The 26,113-nt window shown below is 45.5% G+C and overlaps 2 protein-coding genes across 5 annotated transcripts in view; one reads left to right on the top strand and one right to left on the bottom strand.

Annotated features, from left to right (window-relative positions):
• LOC135388165 (SAM and SH3 domain-containing protein 1-like) overlaps positions 1 to 26,113 on the bottom strand; it is a 187,256-nt gene that overhangs the window by 62,295 nt on the left and 98,848 nt on the right. Inside the window, exons 1-2 of one of the 4 annotated variants that reach the window (XM_064617544.1) lie at positions 8,434 to 8,450; positions 6,857 to 7,110 (exon numbers count right to left, since the gene is read on the bottom strand). The exons of 2 other annotated variants lie outside the window; for them this stretch is intronic. In XM_064617544.1, the coding sequence (XP_064473614.1) occupies positions 6,857 to 6,938 (82 nt within the window). In that variant the 5' untranslated portion in view covers positions 6,939 to 7,110; positions 8,434 to 8,450. Of the gene's footprint in view, positions 1 to 6,856; positions 7,111 to 8,433; positions 8,451 to 26,113 lie in introns of those variants that run through there. One more of the 4 variants, XM_064617543.1, reaches the window with a different exon arrangement.
• Positions 22,640 to 24,830, top strand: LOC135388167 (uncharacterized). The gene is made up of 4 exons (XM_064617545.1): positions 22,640 to 22,952; positions 23,187 to 23,538; positions 24,019 to 24,221; positions 24,290 to 24,830. The coding sequence occupies exons 1-4, from the start codon at positions 22,777 to 22,779 to the stop codon at positions 24,789 to 24,791; spliced, it is 1,233 nt and encodes a 410-aa protein (XP_064473615.1). The 5' UTR covers positions 22,640 to 22,776; the 3' UTR covers positions 24,792 to 24,830.

The raw sequence follows: 26,113 nt of genomic DNA, 5'->3' as shown, positions 1-26,113 counted from the left end.
GTATAAGCTGCGCCGTTGGCAAAGAATAGTACGACACCCGGGGTCCTATTCTCGTCAAAGTAATCGACGTCGATTGCTTTGTGTTTCGCCTGTCATTGGTCGTTACGCGAAGAAAGCGTGAAGAACAGATTGATGTCACGCGCCCTCGGCCAATAGTAGAGCTCTCGATGCTGCAATCTTCACGGTGTATCTCTTTTATCACGACGATAGCAGGATCAAGAGGTCGAATATTGGTTGAGGGCGCGTGGCATTCATTTTTGCTCTTCACGCCTTCTTCATGTAACCACAAATGACAGACGAAGCACAAAGTAATCGAGGTCGGTTACTTTGACGAAAATGGGGCTCCTCTAGTCCGACGGCCATCTCTGCCTAGACAGAGAGAGAGACATGATGACGAGGATATGGCGATGACTTCCGCTCATTGAGCAGAATGCCTAGTATGCAACGTCACACATCCATAATCGTTCAATGCTCGTTGCGTTAACAGCCGCGGCAATCGATTTGGGAAAGCTTAGATACTGAGTCCGATAACCCCAAAGAGACAGAGCCACCCGGATATGATAAAAAGACATCACAGGAACACTTTGTCTTTATGTCCACGCGTCATACAGAGAATTACGACAACTCCATCCAGTGCCCCGGCTGTTTCTCTCAGACACCGCCTGGATCATTAAACCGGGACCCATTCACTTCCACCAACAAGAAAGCATATTGAGAAACACGGATTTCTGACGCACAATAGATGAACAGTGTCGAACATGAATATTCATTCCCATTATACCGATATAATGGTCTCCAGCTTAGAAAACGAATCCCGCTGAGTGTGTCTCTCTTTCCAAGCTCCCTCGAGCGCCATTAACAACACAAAAGTCTCTGGGGTGGAGATTATTTTTTACTTATTCATTTCGAAGTGTCTCAAACTGACTAGCTTAAAAAAGGGACAGTCCCCCACTTCCCCGACACTGGAGATAATTAGACGGAATTGATTAATACTCGGCTTCGACACTGAATTTTGAATGGCGGTTTAAAACGAAAAGCGGCGAGCGAAATTTATATTTTCGTCACCAGTAAGAAGCACGTGAAATTAGTTCGCGCACTGCTAGGCTTTTTCCAGTACAGCTTTCCGATGCATAATAATTTTCGAGGCCTCTTACACTGAAAATCGGACTCAATTCGAATACTTAAATCCACGAGTAAAAATGCATATTAAACCGGGAGCAACACCGGTGTTTCCCAATTGCTCCGGCCTCCTATGTATGGTGGTAGACGGGTGCACATGGAGCGGACAGGCCCCCGCCCATTGGAACTTGTTGTAAGAGGGAGGCAGGGAGGACCCGTTGAAGAGCTCGACACACTTGCCACACTCCATTACACTAGCATGCGGACCTAGCCGAGTGTAACGGCCTCTTGATAGAATACAAACACCGTGAGGAAATGGTCTTTCTGCCCGAAAACTGCACGCCGCGCACGGGGAACACCATCACATTCGGAGGTACAGTCGGCATGGACTACAACCTGCAGTCAGCAAAGCAGTTTTGATGGCGAACTAACATTGGATGTCGCAAACGTCTCCGACAGGTACACATCGACAGATGAGTACACAATCTTCTGTGGCTCATCTCATAGAGTCAACAATACAACGACAGGTACCTCCATAGGTAGCTCTCTACGTCCATAGGTAGCTCTCAGGCTTGACGACAATATGTGCTGGAGTTGCAATACGTGTATAAGGGCATGCCTTCATAGACCGGTTCCTTACTTGATGACAATACACACAATAGGCATGGGCAATACACACACACACACAGAATTTTCAAAAAAATAAAAAATAAACAGTAGAGATGTTTATAAAGAGTCTACCTCCATAAGCAGCTCTCCTGCTTGATGCCAATACACACATTTGAGTTTTATTCTCAACGAATCGGGTGCGTCAGATTGATATTAGCGTATATTATCAGAATAGTCATCTACACGAAGTCCCTACGCTGTGCCGACGAGAGCCAATAACAAACAACGGGAATTAGCCGAGGCAAGCTACATTTAAGGATAAACTCGAACACGTAAGCCTCCAACGCCCAAAGTTACACCTTATAAGTACCTTGGCGTTCTCGTGACCGACAATCTTTCTTGGTCTCATTATAATTTCGCATGTAATAAGTTCTGCCAACCGTACTCTAGGGTTCCTACGTCGTTCATTCCATCTCATGCCTCAAAACATATTAAACAGTTTGCGTATGCAACCTTTGTGAGAGCAAAACTTGAATATCCGCATTAATCTGGGACCCTCCCCATGCATTTCTTAAAAATTCAATCGAAACTGTTCAAAACCGCCCAGCCCGATTTATTCTTAATAACTTCCGTCCGCGGGCTACGGTGTGACAGAACTAAAACGTGAACCGGATCTGCCTGTATTGTTACAACGGCGCGAGCTCTCAGCCTTGAATCTCTTCCACAGGATACACCCACAACGACTGTTTCCGTTCATGAATGATTGAACCTCTATCATATCTATCCGAGCGAACTGATCATGCTTTGGAAATTAAACCACTACATTACACAACAAACTACTTCTTCCAGTCCTTCATTCCCCGTACAACTAGACCCTGGCCTGGAATGACCTTCCTCGCGAAGTCGTGGCTTATCACCGATAACGTATTGTTCAAGCGTTCCATTCATGAGCATTCTTGCTGCCCGTAGTTTATTGGTTGCTGTTAGATAGCTCCCCTTCCCATAGTCACTGTTCTTTTGCTTCATGAGCGAGATTTTCGATGTATCTTGCTGTTAGCAGTCACCCTCTATAAAATAGCGTCCACGTTTCTTTGGAGCAAAAAAAAAAAGAAAAAAAAAAAAGAAGTGTTACCTAAACTGGACCTGCAACACTTAAGAGTTTAATTGACAGTTAGCACAGCGCGTGATCTCGTCTGCAGAGTCTGTGAAGTGGTTAGGCAACTGAGTGTGTGTGTGCGTGGATTGAACTAATGATAATGGAAATATGTAAAGCTGTAGTGCAAGAAAACCTTGAGCTCGAAGGACGTAAAAGACGATAGTTCACATCACTTTTTTTTTCTTCCTTTTTTAAAGCACCGCAACAGGTTGTAAGACTATGTCGACGGTGTAGTTTAACAGTGTGCTACTTGTAAACCAAGCACAAAGCTGCAAATGTGACGCCTAAGATTTTAAATTTGCTAGAAATATTGGGACAAAACAGTGTCGTGAATTAAAGGGGAGTCTGGCCCTTAATGGGATCATGCATACACCCGAGACTCCACCCACATTTTTGAGGTACCTAGCCAATCCCTTAAAAAAAAGAAAAAAAAAGTGCGACTGGAAGATAAATATTCAGAGATTGTACCTCTACTTAGTCTCGCGTGCATGCGGGTTTGCGAAGTTTCAAAGCCGCGGAAATTCTGTTACGATATATTTACCTTTCACTTTACACTTTCTGTTGTACCACTTTTAGTAAACACGCCTTCCAGGTTTAATGGACCTTTTTTTTTTCATGTGTGCGTCGCCCCTAGCGGAGGAATGTCGAACGTCGCGTCCCCCAAATAAACATGGCGCCTCTTTTTGGACTAGCGTGTCGCGTGGGAAAGTAGTCAGAGAAGATTGCAAGAAGAATGCAGAAAGAGTGAAAGCGCATTGCAGCGATTACGAGTACACAGCGTCGTCAAGTTTTTTTTTTAAGTTCCGTGTTAGCGCCGCGAAGAAACTGTGGCCATGAGCGGCGTACAGACGTGGACAGATGGAGAGAAGACAGCAGGAAGGAGTGGGGGACACTGAGGTTAGTATGCGTCCTGGGCCGACTTCACGGGGAACTGTGCCAACATTCGTCTATAAAGTTTTCAGTAATACCCAGGGAAAACCTCAAACAGCACAGGCGGTTGTATAGGATTCGAACCCACCACCTCCCAGACTTGAGCACGACCTTGGCTGTCGTCAAGTTTCGGCCTCAAATGTCCAACCAACACGGCGACCGCCTGCAGGTAGCTGCGCATGCGCATACTCGAAAAAGGTTCATTGCGAAGCACCAACGCTTACGCGATAGCTCAAGAAAATGGCAGAATCGCTGACGAGTGTTGTTTTGTATTTTTTATGTTTCACTATTTACTCAATCAGATCTGGAAGCAGCAAATTTTTGGCATGACGTTTTAGCCCTCTATACATCACTGAAAAAAGTTTGTCGTGCCAGCGCTACTTTTTACGATGCGGAAGAAATATGGTACTTTGGCTTGAGTAACCCTACACACGTGTCGCGCCAGGATATCCACCTGGGAATGCTAACCCGCATGAAGAAAAATTCTATGACGAAAAAAAAAAGGGAGGAGGACAAGACACTTTCGAGGACATGAAGCCAGGCACATGCCGCAGAATCCCGGCCATACAGTAGTTCAAGGGAATCCAGATGAGCTCTCGCAGTTGAAATCCCCAAAACTTTCCAGACCCAGCCCTGTCCACCGTCTCCAACCTGTCCATTCTTCCCAGTGACGTCACAATGAAACACTTCCGAAAAGTGGACTTCACTGACCCCAATCCGTCCACAGGGCCAACAGCAGGCTGAAACGCGTCTCAGGTTAAGCGTGCACAAGGGGAGAAAGCTATGCCCTTTGTCCATTGAACAACGGCAGCAATGACATTCGGCCCACAGCAAACAACAGAGCACCCAATGTCACGCTCCATCGGGCAGTGCTGCGCACGAACACAGTGTAGCTTATGGTGTTGCAAAACGTGCAGATAAACGAACAAGGACGAAAATATTACTGGCCGCACACCTCGCCTGTCTGATACGATTTCTGACACATTGTTTCTTTCCTTGCCGGTACTACGAGAAGCATTCGGGTAACGCTACACCTTTTTACCTTTGCAGTAATGACCCTTTCGTGCGATAAACAGCTGTTTCCGAGGCATAACGTCACACATTTAGACGACGGCAGAGTTGCGCCGAGGACTTCGCAGGCGTACCATGACGCTTCTGAGGGGCGTATGATGTTTACTTGCTGAAAGAAGGAATGGACTTAGACACTTGAGGCTATGTATGTATTTGTCCTTTCTATGTGTCCCAGCCCAAGAACATCAATTGTCATCACGTTTACTTGCTGTTTAGACAGATTGAAGTAGAGCATTGCAACAGCGACTAAGACTGCGCCATTGAGTCTGGCAGAGATTCGGTGGCTGCCAGTGCTTGCTTATCATTCTCATTGGGGGGAAAAGCAAGAGGAAAAGGCAAAGACGACACAACCGGACTGCTCAGTACTACTCCGTCACGTGCGCTTCGACTTTCTTCTTTTAATTCATCCTGTCCAACCAGCCAATCTTGAAGCGGCGCTTAAAATCGAGCTTCTTGCTGCGCGCTAAAAACCCGTTAAATCTCCATAATAAATAAGGAAATAGAACAAGACGTGTATGGGGGCAGCCAATCTCGTAAAAAAAGGGAAAACAAATATTGCAGCTACGTTTCGAGAAAGAGTGTATTCCAAGTGCCATCCCGCTGTAGTCGAGCAGAATTCCATTGATAAGGTCGTAGCATTTGAAAGTCAAATGGAATAAACCAGACAATGGAAGACGCCGGAGTCTATGGGGCAACTATATGTGATGTTGAAGGTTAAGACGACTATTGTCAACAAAGAAAGATCCCGCAGCAGACCCTGGGACATTGTGGTGCCTGTGCGGGACGTATGGGCGTTCGGAGGCCATAGGCCCCGTACGAAGAGACGGTGTGGGATAGACGCCCACAGAGACGCGTGCGTTCTTCCAAGTTCACGAGACTTTCGCTGAAGGTTATCGGAACAACGATTTCGAAACAGAGAAAGTTCGAAAATAAGCCTCTAGAGCGAGATGAAGTTCGTGAACGTGTGATCACAGTCTCTCTCGAGTTCAAACCCATAAATCTAGGGGACAGAGATCCTAGAAGCTCTCGCCAAATTCAATTCGGGAGGAGGAACAGTTATAAAACACAGATTGATAAGACAGCAAGCTTACCCTCAAGAGTGTCTTCGATATCTCTCTTTCACAACATCGGGTTGCCAGATAAGGAAACACAAAAACAAAGACAAGTTAAATATTCAAGGCGTAAATCTGTCGTAGTAAATCCATGTCACGGGTGGTTTATCCAGTATCACAAGTATGCAGGGGTGTTACAAAAATTGGGGAGGGTCATTATTAGAGTTACATCATAACAGCTCATAATACACCATTACCGACATGTGTGTAACGCTGAAAAAGCAAGGGTCCCTTTGTACGGGTTGCACGGGGGAAAAGGGATGTAATGCTAAACATTTTTTTGTGTGTGCGTGTTGGGGGGGGGGGGGGGGCTCTGGATGCATCACTGACATTCCGTAACTATTGGATTCGCGCACAATAATGGCTGGGCTTTCAAGTTGAGGTGGCCTTCAGTGCAGTATTACACTAATGACACGCATTGAGTGTCCTTGAGTTGAATGTCAAGCTTGTTCTCTTCTTCATTGCGAACGTGTACTATCGTCAAGACTTATCGATGCGGCCACGCATGTCGTGGCGCCGCTCAAATAATACAATAGAATCGGAACCACTCTACGAAAACACGATGCAGGAAGCTTTTAAATCATGCATCAGCAACTTCAAAAGAAGAAGGCGGTTATCGTATGTCTGTGGAACCGTTACCACGAACACCAAAGAAATCAACTACTAAAACCAACGATTCTGTACTTGATTTTTACCTTGTAAGCTTCTCCAGAACCACTTTCAAAGTCTGGAACGTATTCCATCCGCCGCGAAAAAAAAAAAAAAAATGCGTGCTCTCCAAAAAATATGGCCCACACGGTCGAAATACACGTAACACAGTTTCCCCACTGGCATAATAACCCGCTCCGCCGTGACTCACCTTCGATATCTTCCAGATGTTCGTAAGACGGTCCGCGCCACTGTATGACCAGACCCGGCATCTTGAGGAATTTCGTTCCCATCTCATACGTCCTATACGTATCCAACGAGGAAGACACACAAAAATCACGTCCTAGCGCCAAGCCGTATCCCTTGTAGAGCAACGGTAGTCGAAATGTACATTTCCCGAAGCGGCAAAAAAAAAAAATCCGGCCAAGAAGGACTACGCGCCGACGAAAGCAGCACAGCACCGACAGCCGCCGGCTCTAAAGCGAAACGCACCGCCTCCAAAATAATGTCGCCACCGGCGCGCGTACGCTAACGATCTCTGATTGGCTGCGCAATATATGTATAAATATTGGGATGCTCATTGGTCTAAAAAACTGGCGTCAGTTTCCTTTGCGCTGATTGGGCGAGAGTCATTTGACTGAGGAGCGAGCATCCGAACGCGCGAACCGCTCAACGGAAGCAGTCGAACGGAGGAGAATCACGTCTGTTCGGCCACGCGTGTTCTCTCGGACTGCAACCGTTGTGCACGCAGACGCTAGGGGGTAGTTTGAGGGTTTTGAATGCTTTAGATTTAGATTGTGGCGAACTGCTAATGTGAGAACGGAATGGCACATCCACCTCATCATCACAACAGCGGGAAGACGAACATGTGATGGAATCCCTGCACCTCCAAAGGACGCAGAAATCGTCAGAGAGGAAGTCTGCACTCTTTCCGACGTACTGCAGGTGAACGGTAAGACAAGTTTGATTACTTTTTTGTGACTGAAGGAAGTAATGCAGGTTCATCACGTTAAGTGCATTACGTACAACATTTACGAGTCACTCGGTACGTTAGCGGCGTTTCATTGTGCAGTGCATTGCCGTAACTTGTACGTTTCTGATATGCCGTTAATCAAATTATGTGTGGTTATGCTAGTTGCCCCTTATGCGCGTCGCAGCCGTTCATTCACTGTGATCTACGAACATTCGTGACAAATGCCTTGGTGTTCAAATACAAAATCAAGATCGATTGCCTATCATAGCAGTGATTTTCGTGCAGAGTTACGGATCATCAATATATTTTTTGTTTTGTTTTAGTTCTACCGCAGCCATCGGCAACAACGACGCACATAGCCCAGCATTGGCTTTTGAACTGCCCTTCGATGTCGAAGCACCTAAAGCTCCAGTGAAGCCTGTTACAAGACGTAAAAAGATATGTACTGTAGCTTTTTCGAGGCAGTTTCCGAGGCCAAATAAAGTTGATTTGTCATACATCATCGCTTTTTGATTGTCTGCTTTGGGACAGCATGATCGTTGCTCTACAGCAAGACAGCAAGCGCCGAAGACAAACGGACGAGGCTGGGGGGATAAGGATAAGGGGGACGAGAGGAGAGACGAAAAACCCCAGGAGAGAAGGGGAAGGAGGTTGGGAAAGGAGGTCGGTCTGCGCATGCGCACTGGGCCCCAGCTTTTTTCCCGCGCTGGCCAGCAGAGACGCTGTGAGTGGCTCCTGGGGATCACGTGGTTTGGGCGCCCGCCATTTTCCCTGGACCATTGCGTAAACGGCAGCTTCCGGCGGATGGCACCGACGAGCAACAACAAGGCACACGCCTGCACACGCGGACGAACCGACGAACTGCTTCTCTCTCTCTCTCTCTCTCTCTCTTTCCCTTTTGCTTTCGCTCTCTCAAGTCACGTGGTTACAAGAAAAGAGGGAGGGGTGATGGTCATTATTGTAACGGACGTCATTGTTGGTATTGTAACTGCGGGGCCCGCTGTGCCGTTGGAATGATGTTAGCGTTTTATAAGTGACTCTGTTGTTGTAACGGGTTTTCTGCTCCGTGCGGTCATATGTTTGGGTACGAAATAATTACAGACGAGGTGAGGTGTAACAGCTGTTGTTGGACGAAGATTTCGGAGCATGCTGAGGACCAGGGATGGGCATAAATACACTTTTCGGGTACTTAAATATAAATACAAAATACTACATGTTTTCTTGTATTTAAATACTGCCTATAAATACTTTATGATGAAAGTAATTAAATACAAAATATAAATACATTAAGACAGTATTTAAATACTGTAACTACTTGCGTAAATACTTTGAGCCGTCCAGGCACATTATTCTTTTAACTTAGTGTATACAGTGAACCCTCGTTATTATGACCATGGTCGTTCCCGAAAATTTTGGTCATAATGCGGAATTGTCATATTAACGGGGGGATTTGCAGAGGTTTCACTGCATTGTTCCCGAGGAGTATGGTCGTAAAGTGCGTATGTCAGATTATCGGGGGTCATAATAACGAGGGTTCACTGTAAATGGAGCCACCTGTGGATGCATGTCTGCTGCACACAATGCCGACATATTTCTTTATTTTTCCGTGATGCAGTGTGATGATTTCAGCATCTTGCGTGGACCGACTTTCCATTGAACGGAAACGTCTCGTTGAGCCTCAGGAGCAGCGAGGGGGTATTAGACAGGACGGACACGGGACAAGAACCGACGCTGGTTTTGAGTCGTTGTTGTCGGTTCTTGTCCCCTGTCTGTCCTGTCGAGTCCCCCCCCCCCCAGTTGCTCCTTGGGCTCAAGGAGACTTGCCTCATCTACTTATGTTGATCGACTTTCCATCATCAGCGACGACAGTGAAAAACTCGCCGTCAAAAACTGTCTGGTGCGCTGCAGCCATTGTCCTGAGTTCACAGTCAATGACTGAGTAGAATTGCCGCTACCGGTTGCATTTTAAGGGTTCCATTTAGACACCAGGCTTTGTCAAGTGACGCAAGATAGTCACAAATCACATTTTTCCCAAATTGGTGTTCTCATTTCTCTCCCCGTTTCCAAGACTGAAGCAACGGGGGTGGCGATGCCCTCACTCGCACATTGTGATGTTTTCCAGGAGGACGGAAATCCCCGAACACACGGGATGAGTGACCCGTAGCCTCTAACCAAGATACCCTTCATCGCTGGAGGCTAACGATGTGGAACTCGAGAGAAGCCCACAAATACGGGAGGATGAGATATGTGTATTTAAGTGTATTTTAAATATAAATATGCCTAAAACGGTATTTAAATATAAGTATAAATACATTTTTCTTGCCTGTATTTAAATACATGTATTTATATTTTAAATGCCATTTTAAATACAATGTATTTAAATACTGCCCATCCCTGCTGAAGACTGTTCGAGGAGTTAGTACAGTTACAGAAATACTAAGTCGTAGTGGAGTCATGAACACTCAAGGTCATTAGAAAGTTGAGAGTCGTTTCCATGCACACACGGACAAAATATGACCCCGTTCCGTTCATTTTTATCCTATCGAGAGGACGTCTTCTCAGCACATCAATACTGTATTTATACTTCTTTGCCCGTATTCAACAGTCCCACCTAGCCTTAAGTTGATCACGTCCTTCGTCCGCCAATCACAAACAACCACTCTGCTGTTCTAACCCGGCTGGCTGCCGTGTGCTAACCCGGCTCAGTCTTTGTATTTAGCGCGCAGAGAAATAAAATTTGTAAAAATTACAAAACGAACATAAGTTGTAGAGGATGAACGAACGGCTGCCGTCTTTCTGCCGTCAATTGCCATCCAACTGCCGGATTGCAAATCGAACGTATTTTTAGAGTCTCGTGGGAAAGAGCGCGTTTTCTTTCTCTCTCTATTTTTTTTCCTTTTTGTCTTTGACACGCACAAACCTAATGACAAGCGGCACACTACGGCTCCATTTCTGCCATTGAATTGTAAAGCGCGCGATCCAGTTTCTATACTAACCAACTTCTGCAGCAGTTTCTGTACCCAGCAGGCCTTGCAGCGTTCGAAACTGTTTGCAGCCACGCACGCACGCGCATACTTCTGACCATGCAAACGAGGAAGCGAAATTTGATAGAAAGAAATATTTGGGATAACATCTTGAAAGAAAGGAACATTTGAGCTTGGATTTTTTTTCCTCCCAACTTCACGTTCTCCACAGAGATAACGTGGCACTCTGCGTGCTAGCAACAGTTGCTCCACAAGGTATATGGTGAGCTATATCCAAGGTTCCTTCTTGGTTCCTCCCTCACCATAACGAAAAGGGGAAGGTAAAATTCCTGAAACAAGATTCGTTTTCATTGTGGAAACGGTCCAGCAACCATTGTCTATATGCATGTACCTATACGTTCCTCCTTTCCTGTGGTTAACTATTTCCGCACAAACATCACTGCAGGTCCGACGCGGCTGCGCATCTGGCACTACCTTCTCTCTCCCTCAGAGTGAAAGGGGGAAAGAAAGAAAGAAATGCCCGCGTGCAGCAGTGACGCACGCGCAGCTGCGTGCGGCTCAACTGAACTGCGGCATGGGCTGAACGCGGCCCATAAGCAATCTAATGTATATCTCAGGGTTATATTGCTGTCCATTTGTATATTGCAACCTGCTCTTGACGTATTTCCACCTGTTTCGCTAACTCCATATCAGAAAGAGCTCTCCACACGTTGCAAGAACGACATGAAATGTGCGATTACAGATCTAGCTGTTCAGTTTCTGATATGGCACTATATGAGAGAAAATGTAATATTTGAAGGTGGTGTTATGTTCTAGTTTGTTCTGCTTTTTCGCGGCTGTGTTGCAGATTTTCGTTCAAAGAACCATTCTGCTCTCCATAACGAACCCTGAGACTGGAGTAGCAACGCACAAACACGAGTCTCAAACACAGCTGAAAGTTTATATTGCGACCCACGCAAATATATACATCACGGTGGAAAGGGGGGACAAGAAGGGGAAAGAAACACCTTCTACTGCGCCAGTTTCAGGGTTCTACCCAAGTTTTTTCTTTTCTACCCCCTTTCTACCCTAGTATCAGGGTTCGTTATGGAGATCAGATATCACCAGCGTCGCTTTTAACGCCTCTGCATCGCGTTTTTCTGAATGACTTCTTGGAGAGTCATTTTAAACAGGAGCGAATCCGAAACGGACACGTAGCACATACAAAACAAACGTTACATGCAGAACCGAATAAGAAAAGATAACAAAACCCTACCCACCAGCAACAACACATCGCAATACAATATAAAACACCAGCAGTTATAGCGATCTTCATAAATGCTTTCTTCTCCCACATTCCCCCTTTCCTCCAAATTTTTGTAAAATCGCTGTAGCCTTCTAGGGAATTTCATAGATCGGAAGAACTACCCACAACGGTATGATAAGGGAAACTACCAAATGAAATATCAGTAACGTGATGTCAGCAACTTCTAATTGTGAACACCTTGCGGTTTTATTAGTTTTATTTCCTTTTCTTTTTTTTTTTAATTCCGTGTTAGCGCCGTGAAGCAGCGGTGGCTATGGGCGGAGTACAGACGTGCACAGATGGAGAGAGGACAGCAGGAAGGAGTGGCGGACAGGGGGGGGTTAGTGTGCGTCCTGGGCCGATTTCAAGGGGAACTGTGCCGACATTCGTCTGGAAAGTCTTCGAAAAACCTAGGGAAAACCTCAGACAGCACAGCCGGTGACAGGATTCGAACCCGTGTCACCCCCCAGTCTCTGCGTGGAAAGCGATCATTTTAACCACTATGCATCGGGAGCTGGTGCTTTTTTTTATTATTATTATTATTATTACATGGTGTTACTAATGTTGTATTACTACTGTTACTGTTATACCAGCCTTGGAGGAAGTATGGTAGGTCCATCCATGGATCCATCCATCCATATTCTTCCAAGTGAACAAACGTTTCGAAATCTGACGCAACAACATGGTAGACCAATGCGAATACCCATCAGGCAGCAAACAATGGCAATACGAGGCCTGTCGTTTCAACGCGAAAAACCTTTCCATTTCATCCCTGTCTCGAGGGCATCGCGTCGAACGAAACAAACGCACCCCTCCAGGGCGAATCGTCTTCGCAAGGACCACAACAGGGCACATCGCAATTTTCGAAGCTGCAACCTAAAAATCATCGCGGGGCGATATCTCACATATAAGGCGGTTGTCTTTCGACGAGCTATCCTATTAATAGTTTATAATGGCACGGCCTTACGGACAAATGGCCCATTTTGGTATGCACGTCCGCGCTTCCGGAACGATACACTGTGCCTCTCGCGAGATGACGGAAGTGGTAGCGGTATATAGTCGTTTTAAAACCCGGTTTCAGCGATCGCGGACAGTGATATATGGAGGGTGAAAGGTGCTAAGATTGATGACGACGAAAGTTGGGGAATTATAGTTGGGGAGGGCGTATACGGTTGACAACACTTTGATACGAAAACGCATTTTTACGGCTTTCTTTCCAGGATGCAGCGCACGGCAGAATTTTACGCAATGTTACGCAATGTTTAAATTCGCAATTGGAATTCGATATACCGGTGTATCGCTGTAAGTGGAATATGGCAGTCGTCGAAAAAGCCAGACAGCGCGGATGGAACCGAACCACGCACATCTTATTTCCATCGAATTTACGCAACTGCAATTCACGTGTATTGTACCAAAAATAATATTTCTCCAGTGCGAAGCGGAAGCATCATAAAATTAATTTCTAGTTCTGAGAAATATGAGGTGCGAGCAATGTGCCATCCGTCTGGCAAGAGTGCTCCCCAATGTTAATTGCGGTCTCCACAGCACAGCAGCAGCTGGCAGTCTTCCAACGTAAACAGGAGAGCGGAGACGTGCACTCTCGATTTTTTAATTTTTTTATGCCCTGATAACGCCGCGAAGTAACTGCGTTTGTGGGCGGCGCACAGGTGTGAACTGATGGAGAGAGGACAGCACAGTTTATGCATTCTGAGACTTTGAGCTTGGTTGATTTATAATACGAACTAAAATGTAAACTTTTTTTTTTCTCTCAGTCCGTGGTGGAGCTTAAGGCAGCGTTCACACGGGGCAACTTTTTCCAGCAACTATGAGCAACTTTGGAGTTGCTGTCAGCCGGCAACCTCCAGCAACTCGAGTTGCTCAGAGTTGCTGCGAATCGCTCCCAGACCGAAAACTTGAGAAGTTGCTCGTGCACTGGCCAATCAGAAAGGGGAGCATTGCCACGTGACTCCCGATGGCGTTGTGTATTTCGTTGTGGGTTCATGGGTTCAAATCCTGCAGGTGCAGCTGAGAGATAACTTTTTCTTTTTTTACGAACTCCACGGAAACATATCATGTTGCCACTTCTGGAAGGCAATAATGATCTATTGGGGCAATAAAACTGACTGAAATTTGATAAACAGCAGCTAAAGAAAAGATTCCACCAGTTCGATTCGAACCCACACTGTCCGGTCGCCATAAGGTTGCTTGTGGGTGGAGCTACCGAGTTGCTGCGTGTGAACGCGGACTCGAAATTGCTCGAAAGACTTTGGTTTGAGTTGCTTCGAGTTGCTGGGAAAAGTTGCCCCGTGTGAACGCCGGTTAAGGAATTCAAGTACGAGCTGAGGAAAGCATATGCAAATGCTGTAACAGAGGGTTGCGCCTGGTAAATAAATCGCAGCAGTGAAAGGTTTTTCGCGAATTTCGCGCAAGAGGATGGCGGAAGCGAGTGCAGTTCCACAGTTCAACAGACGAGCACACCTGTACAGCAGCAGCAAATGTCGACGGTTTCCGCTAATTTCCGCGCACCTGCCCACGCTGTTTGTGAGAATCGCTTGCACACCCCTTTCACATGTGGGAAAAACGGTCGCCAAAATAATTCGCTCAAGTCACACACAGACACAGGGAGACACGTAAAAAAAGAGACAAAGGTGTAACGGTGTAATGTACGTAGCAAATGTTCACAGAACTAGAGATTTTTCGCGCATTTGGCGGGAAGGAGAAGTTCGGTATAGCGGAACGGGAAGGTATAACGATCAATTAGCGCCCGCTGGCGGACGATTTACGCTTCGAACCTTCTCACGTGAGAATAATTACGTTCGACATTTCGAGCGAAAATGACATCGTTACAAAGCATACGAGCGCTCCGCGGTTTCCGGAAGGTGGTACGGAGTGTGTCTTTCTGATATGCTAACGGTTTCAAACGCATATAGTACTTCCTGGATTCTTCCGTTGGCTAAAGGTACATCCCAAGCAGCACAATGTACTGAAAGTCGAGTGCAATAGGGGTGGACGGGTGGGTGGACGGCCTTGAACAGACTCCTGAGACTAAGGAACATTGATAAGACACATACCGTCCACCCCTATTGCACTCGACTTTCGGTACATTGTGCTGCTTGGGATCCTATCCTCTGCCACTAAAGTTTGAAGAACACGTTTCTGTCGACTTTTTCTTTTTTTTGCCTTCTTTCTTAGACAGGTTTATAAATGTGAAGGATAATCTTGTTTGAAGGGGTGATATCCTGACCGAATGGTGAAAATCTAGTGGTATCATAGTTAAGTGGTAATTAGTCAAGGAAAAAAAAAAGCGGCTGAGTCGCTTGTGACATGGTTCAGACTAATGCGTCGAGTGAAGCAGTGCGGGTGGAGTTAGGGAGTAGCGGTACTGAAACATTCGGTTCCAAACTTCTTTGAGGGTATCCACAAATAATCTATTCCGGCTGGAATTTTCGTATTCGAACGCACGTACGTGCAAAGAGAACAGGGCCAATCAAGTCTAATCTTATCTCAAGAAGATTAAAATAAAGAGAGAGAGAACACAATGAAAGAGAGAGAGAGAGAGAGGACAGATAGATGGCACAAAACTGCGACGGCGGCCTTTCCTTATCTGAGTAAATCAGTACATGACACGTGCATATGTTGTGTGGTCCAAATGTATACGACCAAAATTCTGCGTGCGTCCTAGCCTTCTGACAAGGACTGACCGGTGCAGGCGTTTAGGAATACGGACACGAAGCCGATGTCAGAAGGATGGGTTCACTAAGAAATCACAGAAGTCGTTTATCATATTTTTCTTTTTTTATTCCGCCTTAGCGCCGCGAAGCAACTGTGGCTAAGAGCGGCGTACAGATGTGGACAGATGGAGAGAGGACAGCAGGAAGGAGTGGGAGACAGAGGGGGGAAGGAGGTTAGTATGCGTCCTACGGCCGACTTCAGGGGGAAATGTGAAGACATATTCGTCTGGAAAGTCTTCAGAAAACCCAAGGAAAACCTCAGACAGCACAGCCGGTGGTAGGATTCGAACCCACTACCTCCCAGTCTTCAGCACGGCCACCAACGAGTGGGGACTCCGAAACACGGATTGGGTATGCGACATGGTACGCATGTTGCGGCAAGAGCCAAATAGGGTCAACACCAGTCTGATCTGCGAAGAGCATCTCTACGCCGAGGAGCATCGACACAAACGGACTGTGGAGTCTAGGAAGTAACATGCGATTGTCTTCCTCCATTAAGAAGAAGAAAAGAAAGAAAACATCGAATTTCGCACGCATACCATTCCACGTTTGTGCAACTTCCTCCCCCCTGTGGTATATCAGCCGATAAAGCCCTTGTGGTGGTCGGATCTTTCATGCAAGGAAGATCTGTCTGGTATGCGCCGACTCAACATTGCTTCCTGTCGAACATCACGATTAGAAGGACGTAGGAATCTAGTTCAAAGCCGTCTTGCGCTTTTAGACCGAGTGCGGAAGTATAGCTTTTGCAGCGTGAATTGGGTTGTGTGTATGCGTGTAGGGGGAGGGGGCGATGTGGCACTCTTCGAAAGGTTTGATTTCCGATAAATGTTTAAATCTGTTATATTTTGTGTGTCCAATGTAAAGCTTTAACAGTTACGAGAAGGGTATATATAGATGTTGTTACAGCTACAGACCTCCTGAGACATAAAAAAAAAATTACAGGACGGTTACGATTGCGTAACGCGAATTTAAGCGGTAGCTGTTATGTGGGGATGTTGACACTTTTATATATGACGCTGATATATGCGCAACTATACTTTAAAGAGTGACGAGTACTGCCTCGTGATCTGTGAGGTGAGTGGTGATTGTAGAGCTGGGATTAAAGCGGGACAAAAATATTACTAAAATCGGGACAAAAGCGGGACAGGAAACGGTGAAAAATCGGGACACTTTCGGGGGCAGCGTACCCATATCTGAGTATGTCAAAACTGCTTTTATTAGCGTCAGATTATTTTTAATTATTTTGCATCACCGAAACCGAGAGTCACACAAAGAACAAGAGGACATTTGGGTTGATTGATTGATTTGTAGAAGAAAAGGAAAGAGGACATCTTCATTCTTCAGAAAGACAGCCTTCTGCTTTTGAACGTATGTTAGTAGCCCCGAGAAATTTCATATCCCTCAATGTCTCTGAGAAATCGCGCTGAAAAATCATAATCATAATTTAAAAAAAAAAATCACTTCATCGTCTCTGATGCGCTCCGCGTAGTGATGCAAAACTATCGATAAATTGACTATCGCTACTATCGATAGCTTTTTTTTTTTTTTTCAAAACTATCCATAGTGGCTGCGTTCCAATACCTTGCGCCCGCGAAGCCGCCTGACTAGGCAGCTGAGTAGACCCCTTTGCTTGTCACTATTGGAACAGGCTTGCCTAGCCGAGGCGCCTGTGGCGCCGTCTCGTTGCTCACGCAAGAAATGCGTACGGCGCAAGCGTAGCAGGACTCTAATGCGCCAAGTTCGTAGGACATCGTGCATAAACTGTCACCTTCACAACTAAACATGTGTTGCAACTCTCTACGCATTTTTAAAAAAACATACCACTATGTGCAACTTTACATTTAAAGCCAGCAGAAACAGCGGGCACGCTGGTACCGTCAACGCGCGTCTCCATCCCGGCTGTCAGATGGTCAGGCGTATAACTAGACTGCATCGATGCGCACTAGGCGGTAGCCGACTGAATAGCGGACTTGGCGAGATTTGGAACGAGACTTAACATGGCGGCACTTCCGGTTAGACCGCTAGGCAGTCGACTAACCGGAGTATTGGAACGCAGCCAGTGTCGAAAAACTATCGATAGTTTAACGACAATTGACTGTCGATAGTACTGTTCTTCTGTTTTTCTTTACCGTCGACAGCTAGATTTGGCTCTCACTATCGATGCTTTCGTTCCCGTTTTCGTTTTCGCACTGGCACAGTGACAACGAAAACAGAATCAAGTGCGACGGAAATTCTTTCAATTTAGCTGTAATGCATGAATGATGCACTGCAAGCAGCGAAAGAAGATGCTCATCATAAAATCGTACCCACTCATGAGACTACGATGCCAGTCAATCCAGTGCAGAGAGTATCACGTTTCAATGCGGTTGGTTTGAGCTGCATGAGAAGGTGTTTTGGTGCTTTATGGCACAAGAGCGACTAAGGCCAAATAGTGCCAAGACACATGATTTATTCTCCGTGCTGTGAGCTGCATGAAAAGCTCAATGTCAGCGTCGGAAGGAGATCTGCTCCAAGTTGTATTGTAAAACTTGTAGGAGCAAGGCATCTTCTGTTTCTATATTTATCTGCTCCCCGACAGTTTTGCGATAACCGGCTATCGATTTTATACTATCGATAGGTTTTTTACTATCGCCAGTCGACTATCGATGGTATCGATGGTATTATCGATAGTTTTGCACCACTAGTTCCGCGACTGTTGCAGGTTTACCGAGCAGACGACAGAAAATGTTACCTGCTGTAGTTTTTGTTGTGTGCAAAACAATCGCCCGTCCCGAGACGCACAATCGGCTATTTATTCGATTATCGATAGTGCTATCGATAGTTTGATTCTTATACGACTATGGAATCGATAGTAATACCGATAGTTTTGCATCACTAGTTCCGCGACTGTTGCTCACAAGAAAAGAACATATTACTTGCTGTCTCGAAGGTTTTCGGAGCAGACGACAGAAATTCTCATCTGCGTAGGTTTTGTCGTCTGCAAGACATTCGCCTGTCCCGAGATGCACAATCGGCTGTTTATTCCTGGGCGTTTTCTACCTCCACGGACAGCTTTCCCCATTTGGTCGTTTTTTTCTTCTTCTTTCTAGCCGACCGTGTATGTATACATAAACCAGTCAAGCTCGTTTTAAACTGACGCGAAAGTCGTCGTATGCCTACCTACGAGCATTCCACTTTTCGGAGCGAAAAACAGAGCTAAACGCGTTTTTCCGACTGTCGCTCGTTTCTCGATTGTCCCGTTATTACAGAGTACAACGTTCTTAAAATGGCGCAGTTGCACACATACACACATATATATGCGAACACTCCAGGTGTGTTCTGCTGAGATGCGTTCTTAATGGCCCTTCGTAAGTCTATTTTACACGCTTCGCAGAGATTGAGGGCAAAAGCCCCGAGCGAGCTACAAAATTCCGAAATCAGGCCGTCGCACGAAAACATCTCCCTTTTGGCTGCTGGTGATCTGCCGAGACATGTCAAGCATAACTCCATCTGAGCTTCATATCGAATCGCCCACACGAAGACCCCCAGAAGCGATGGCACCCCCGTTGAGGAGTATACAGGTGATTGAAAAGCGTGATACTAACTTGCTGTATATAGACGCGAGAGGTTACGTTTGTAGAATACTTAATGATGATTCAGGCGGGCTATCGTGCAGTGATAAGCTAAAAGGACATAAAAGTGTAGCGACCTGGTTAGTTATCGTTTATGGGATGGGATTGTCACTAAAGTACCAGGATCTGACTCATTCCCACTGTGCGCGCGAAGGCGACGAGGATAAGAATAAAGTCTGAGCCGTCTCCGTTCGCCTTTTGTGGACACAAGTCTTTTCCCCTCTCCCCTTCCGCCCGTAAAAAAAAGAAGGGTGTCTCCCTTCCCCCCTTTTTACTAATGGTCGCCGAGCCAAATGAGGCAGGGAACAATCGGTGTAGGCACGTTTCGCGGCACGCTTGCAATCTGTCGCCAAGGGAAGACTCAGCACGACGGCGTTCCAAGGCGTTGCGAATCTTGCCGGGTTTATACGAACGAATGCGCGAGCGTTTGATCGCTATATCCGGGCTGTGACGATTTTGAGGGGTTGTCGGATAATTCTGAAGGGGTGCATCGTTCTTTGTCCTGTCGCTTCATTTACGAGCTGATTGGGGGGTGACAACGCATGATCATACAGATTGGTTGTTGTGGCGTGTTTGTTATGTCGTCAGCTGATGATGTGCGGCTAGTGTTACTATAATGGAGGAAACGATTACTATCTACCCCTACCCCGAGCATATTTGTCTTGCTTACTGCTAGTAATACGCTATTCCATTGCGACCGATTTACGTTGACTGGCAGGTCCAATACCAAACTAAAAGCTCACAAAAAATATATTATACTGGCTTACATAACATGTTGTTTGTTTGTTTGTTCGTTTGTGTTTATTTTGTTATGTTTGTTTGTTTGTTCGTTTTTGTTTATTTTGTTATGTAAGCCAGTGTAATATATTTGTTGTGAACATATCTCCTGACTTTTGATCTGTTTTAAAAACCGAAAGCTATAGGGCCTCGATATTAATTAGTAACTAATACGAACAGTGTTAGTTTACACTAAGCATACACGTCAGTTAGAACAGTCTGTGGATATAATAATGTAGCTACCGCGTCGTTTATTTGTTGATTGATTGCTAGTGCTACAGGAAGAATCTTCATAACGGAGTCCTAAGATATCGAATTAAGTAGATACCATATTCGGGGCAACAGACGCAAAGAAAAATAGATGGGCCAAAATATGAGAGAGAGAGAGAGAGGAAAGAAGTATAGATTAATCATGATCGCAGACTAAGAACGTAGCAATAAAAAAAAAAAAAAACGAAAAATATGCCTTAGGTAAAATACCCATCCGTTTAGATAGACTGTGTCAATGGTTTTTTTTTTTTTTTTTTTTTTTATACACTCTAAAAACAGAACTTCACCGCATAGTACGCTGTGCTCCAGCCATTGCCAAGAATGATAGGGTTATCGCTTCTGATTCGAAGAGAGAGGGGGCGTACGCCTTTTGTGACAATTTTCATATATCCAAATTGCCACAAAAAGGCGCAAGCCTCCCTCTCTCCTCGAATCAAAAGCGATAACCCTATCTTTCGCGGCAATGGTTGGCGCACAGCGTGCTATGCGGTGAAGTTCTGTTTCTAGAGTGTACACTCTTAAAAATGAACTTCACCGCATAGCACGCTCCTAGCCAACCATAATCTCGAATGATATCGTTATCTGCTCTGATTTGTCGAAAACGGAAGGAGTACATTTTTTTTTGTGACAACTATGAACAGCATTAGTGTCACACATACACAAAAAAAGGTGTACGCCTCCCGTTTGCAACATATCAGGGCAGATAACGATATGACTCGAGATGATATTTTATTCTTCTTTCATTTCTTTTTTTCTTTGCGAAATAGCAAGCCAATAACGTCCCGTTTCGCTACAACCTTTCCTCCCATTTGTTTTCTTTTTGTTCTAATAAATATATCCTCCCTTTCCCGAAAATTGCGTAATGACGGTGACGTCCCAATGAAGCCAATGATGCGATGTCCGCTTCAATATTCTCTTAATAGAGGGCAGTATATAGCGAAAGGCCAAAAAATAAAAGGCAGGCTCTATATTATTCCCGTTCCACATCGTTCCCATTTCGCTAACTCCCATTAAATTAAGTTTTGATCTCCGTCCCCGCGCATATAGAGCAACTTCATACATTCGGCAAATCCCATTAGTTCGAGGGATGACAGTGTCGACCGCGGTCTATTTGGATAAAACTTTTCTTCCCTCGCGGAAGAGCGGCTGTATAAGCGTTATGGAAAGGGGAGTGTAATGGAAAGCTGAACGCGACCCACTTCTTCGCGCATTTCTCAGTTTCCGCGCTTTATACGAAATGGACGACGGCACGGAGAAAACAAGCGACTTTGCGGGGCTTGGAAATGGTGGCATTTTAATTAATGGCGACGCGGCGGTTACGCTCCGTTGCACTGTTTTGTCCCCCCCCCTTTTCTGTTCCCCCTTCCTTCCTTGCTGGGCGTATAATTTGCTGATTGAACGAATAATTCTTTATAGAGGGGGCGGAGGTTCACGAACTGGTGTAGTGGTTGGTGTACGACGCGGCCGAATTTCGGTGGTGGCTCCCGTGGTTTGAGTTCCCATCAATATGTCGTGTAATGGAGGGGTACAGAAAAGGCGATATCTTTTGCTGTGCATGTCAGCTGTCGAGGAAGAAGCGATTGATTGAAATGATTCGGTTGGAATGCCAAAGTAGCCGGGATGCGATTTTTGTTCGGTTGCTTGCGTGTAAATCTACTCCAATAGACGACCTTAGCCCCTATACGTCATTGATTACGTAACGCCGTTGCGCAAAGCATGCTGATGGGCACTATCAGCTTTATCAGCCTATCAACCGACGCGGTTTTCCCTCTTCTTGCCCGCCATAGCAAAATATAACCTCGAACCAGTCTTCTCGTGACGTCATATGCTTGTAAACAGAGGGTTGTAATATGTTATCTAGTGTCCTAAATAATCTACATATTTATTATCGCCCTAAGATGTTATCTACGATTATTCAACGGTGAATGGCATTCTCTTAATGATTATCTTCCATATCGTTAAAAATATAGTTATCTGCTTGGTTATCTTTATCACCACTTTCCAGCACTTTTATCATGAGCACGGGCCAGACGAAAAAATTATTATGTTTGACTTGACTCACTTTGGTATGCTCTTTTGATATACTGTGCAAAAATAACATAAATATAATAAGTATTTCTATGTTGTTCTGTCCATATGTTCTTCACTAGTATTAATCCAAGCGATAAAAAGATAAGCTATTGAATCTATTGTGTTTATTATGATACAAGCTTCCATGCAGTGGACGGCATTTCATCAGGTAGTATTAATCCAGTTAGTCTAACAAGGTAGTGCGATCGTACCGACACAGAATCAATAATATAGTGCTCGACAACAGGCAGGCAACAGGCGACAACAGGCGTTATTTCGAAAATGGTCTATAGACCATTTTCGAAATAACGCCACCTGGCGGCCACGGGGAGCTGCGTCCGCCATGTTGCGGGACACGGCGTATGTGATGTATATCGTTCATATATTGAGCGATTGGGCGTGAGTGCGGATGTGACTTGGCGCTGTCGAGATGTCCACCGTATCCTTTCCAGTCACTGGATGGATACGTGACCTTTCAAAGTTGCCAAAACTGCCAGATGACAGCATAGAGTCTTTCAGTTCCTCACAACGAAATGTGAGGAGAAGCTACAACTTCTGCGTAGAGCAGTACGTGGTGACTTCGTCCATTCATGCAAACTACACGAGGTAAGTAAAGTAAAGGCCATATCTCCTTTTGTGCTTACAGTATTGTCTCCAAGTTTATAATTGCTGTTCCCAACTGTTCACATAAATGTGATCGACTGACGACGCCAGTTTCTGTCAAGCAGTTTCTGATTCTTCGACATCCCCCATTTCATTATGGAAATCAATTAACGGATTTTTCTGGGTGCTGTGCATCGAGCGGTGAGTTAATTTGGTCATGCATGTAATGATTTCCAGGCAAGGCGAGTACTACGTGAAAGCACTGTGCTACAAAAGTAAGAAGAAAACCCAAGATCCCTACCTAACAGTGCTTTGCTTCGACCAGAATGCAGTTGTTCGAGATGGTGCCTGTGATTGCCCCGCGGGCAAACGAGCATGCAACCACCAAATAGGTGTACTGCGCACCGTTGGTCTGCTGCAGCAGAACGGGTTCAGCGAGGCTCCTCCACAACTGTCGTGTACTGACCTCCCACAACAGTGGGGAGTACCTCGTGGAAGAAAGGTGCCAGCGACATCAGTTCAAAACGTCAATTGGAGAAGAGTGCAAGAAGGTGGACGGGATGACTCCATAAAGATGAGACTTTACGAGGCAAGGAAGAAGCCAAGGTGTTCCATAGAGCAGCAGTTAGCAGCGAGACGCTTAGCTGATGAACTCCAGGTTTTGGGTGTTGACAACCCATTTATTGATGCCCTAACTAGTCATGGTATGCAGGATGTTAAAAACACTAAGTTTGGCCCAGCATTCGGAAGTTCCCCGCTGTCATACCAGCAGGCTGTACTGCCATTTGGGTTCAGCTCTTGTGTATCTGAGAATCTTATGAGGCCCTCCCAAAACAGCTTTACGCTGCAGGAGTGTATATTTTTCTGTGGACAGGCACCCCATAACTTTCCAGACACCTTTCCAGAAAAGCAGATGGAGCTTATCAAGGTAATTTACAAACATACACAAACAAAACACATTGGGATGGCCTGGTCTGTACCACTGCTCTTCGAACTCTAGGAAGTGCTGCCTCCATCATATGTGGTTCCATACCCAGTATAAAATACTTAATCAGCCATTTTTTTGCAGTCGCTCTGTGTTACTCCTGCTGCTGCTAGAGAGGTCGAGAAGAATACCAGACAGCAGCGAAACAGCAAAACGTGGCTCAAGGAAAGGTCTGCACGTTTGACGGCATCAAACTTTGGAGCAGTCTTCAAACGTGCTACATGGAGCAGGAAGGGGCTCGATAACATGCTTGCACAGAAGGACATATCAAGAGTGAGGGCTGTGAAGTATGTGAATAGTCCCGGATATTTATCTCCAAGCCGACTTATTCACCACATTTTTGTTTGACTTCCAGGTACGGGGTTGAAAACGAGGACACTGCTCGTGATCGTTACAAGGCCGTGCTCCATTCGCTAGATAGAAACATCACGGTGAGCCCTTGTGGCCTGCTTGTTCCACCCTCACAGCCGTGGCTTGGCGCGACTCCAGATGGCATCGTGTTTGACCCCAAGGAAGAGACACCTCATGGAATTTTGGAAATTAAGTGTCCATACTCCCTGCGAAGTGCAAGCCTGCACGACCTGTCGGAAGAAGCATTTTTTTCTGTTGTATCAGATCATGAGAATGAAGAAAATGTAATGAAGAGGCCAATGCTACACAGGGATCATGATTACTATTACCAGATTCTTGGCCAGATGGCAGTTTCGGGACTAAGGTGGGGTGACTTTGTTGTGTACTCCAAGGATTTCATACTTGTTGAGCGAATACCTTTCTCAGAATGTGACTGGGCCCGTGTTGAGCCTAAGCTTACACGATTCTATTTTGACACCCTGTTACCTGTGATTTCGGGAGACTAAGCATGTGATGTACAAAGCAATAAATGTTGACTTGAAATGTTGAAACAGTGTTTATTCTTCCTAACATGACAGTGTAAGAGTCTAGGAATGTGGTAAATGTTGCATTGTATGACACATGATCGACTAGAGGAGCAATCCATGGTTCAGTCGTAGCACTACGCTTCGAATACATAGTGTACACCACTGCTAACAAGGGTACTCGCTACTCAGCACTTTTAATAATAGGTGACTGAAAATTTGTCAGAATCACACAAACAGTCCATATTTGATTAATAACTGGCCCCAAAGTAACAGGGATAGGTCGGTCAAAAATATGAAACGTCTTAATTCGCTGGATTCTTCGCTCAACGTGAATTCTGAGCGATGCAATGTCTTGAGTTTCAGCAATTTCTTGCTGCGAGAATTGTGGCTGCCGCAGAAAAGGTGGAATGTTCAGGTGCACATTGAGAGGCTCAAGGAGGTCAGCAATTTTGAACCCCTTGTCAGCCATAACAGAGTCATTCTCACTGAAGTCCATGTGCAGAAATCCACTTCTGATGACACATTCTCTGTCTGACATGCTCCCTGTGAACAGGTCTGACACAAACGTGACAGCACCACTTGGTGCAATTCCTATTAGGCCCTTAAACGTGTGTGCAGACTTATAGTTGGAATATGTTCTTGACTGCAGCACAAAAGAACTTGGTGCTTCACAGTACACTTCCGTTGCATCAATTATAACGCGCGTGGTTGGGTAGCTCTCCAGAAACGCTGCTGGCATGCTGCGGTCAACTGTTTCACGTGACTGCCACAAAGGCAGCTGTCCAAGCTGTAGGTACATAAAATTTAGCCATGCGGTTAATGTTCTTGACACATAGCTCGTAGACACGCCAAACAGATGACCAAGATGCTGGTGAAACACGCCTAATCTCAGCTTCACAAGCACAAGGAAAAGTTGATTTTCAGCACTGAGTTTTTGCGGGCGTCCTCTGGACCCACTGGCGTCAGCATCTGAAGAGCTCCTCTCTGTATTCCAGGGGACAATATTCTCAGCAACGTCGCCTGGGTCGAGGTACCTCAGAAGAGCACAAAAGGTGGCATAATTTGGCAAGCCAGTATAAAACTGGAAGTCGTTGTCACTGCATTGAAACCTCTCAACACAAAACGGCTTTTTGTCTTCTTCAAGCTTCTTACAGTGCCCCTTGCATATTTCAAGCTCACGTATAAGTTTATGGTTTTCATCTGTCTTCATCTGCAGTTGCGTCTTGAGTTCTTCAAGCTCTGCTGTCAATTTCTGGATTGCCTTCTCCTTGCTCTCTGAAACTTCCTTGATGTGTGCAAGC

Source organism: Ornithodoros turicata, chromosome 3 (assembly GCF_037126465.1).
Source record: "Ornithodoros turicata isolate Travis chromosome 3, ASM3712646v1, whole genome shotgun sequence".
In the NCBI taxonomy this organism is placed as follows: Eukaryota; Metazoa; Arthropoda; class Arachnida; order Ixodida; family Argasidae; genus Ornithodoros; species Ornithodoros turicata.
The sequence above is the reverse complement of the archived record's forward strand: the minus strand, read 5'-3'. Positions and strand labels throughout refer to the sequence as shown.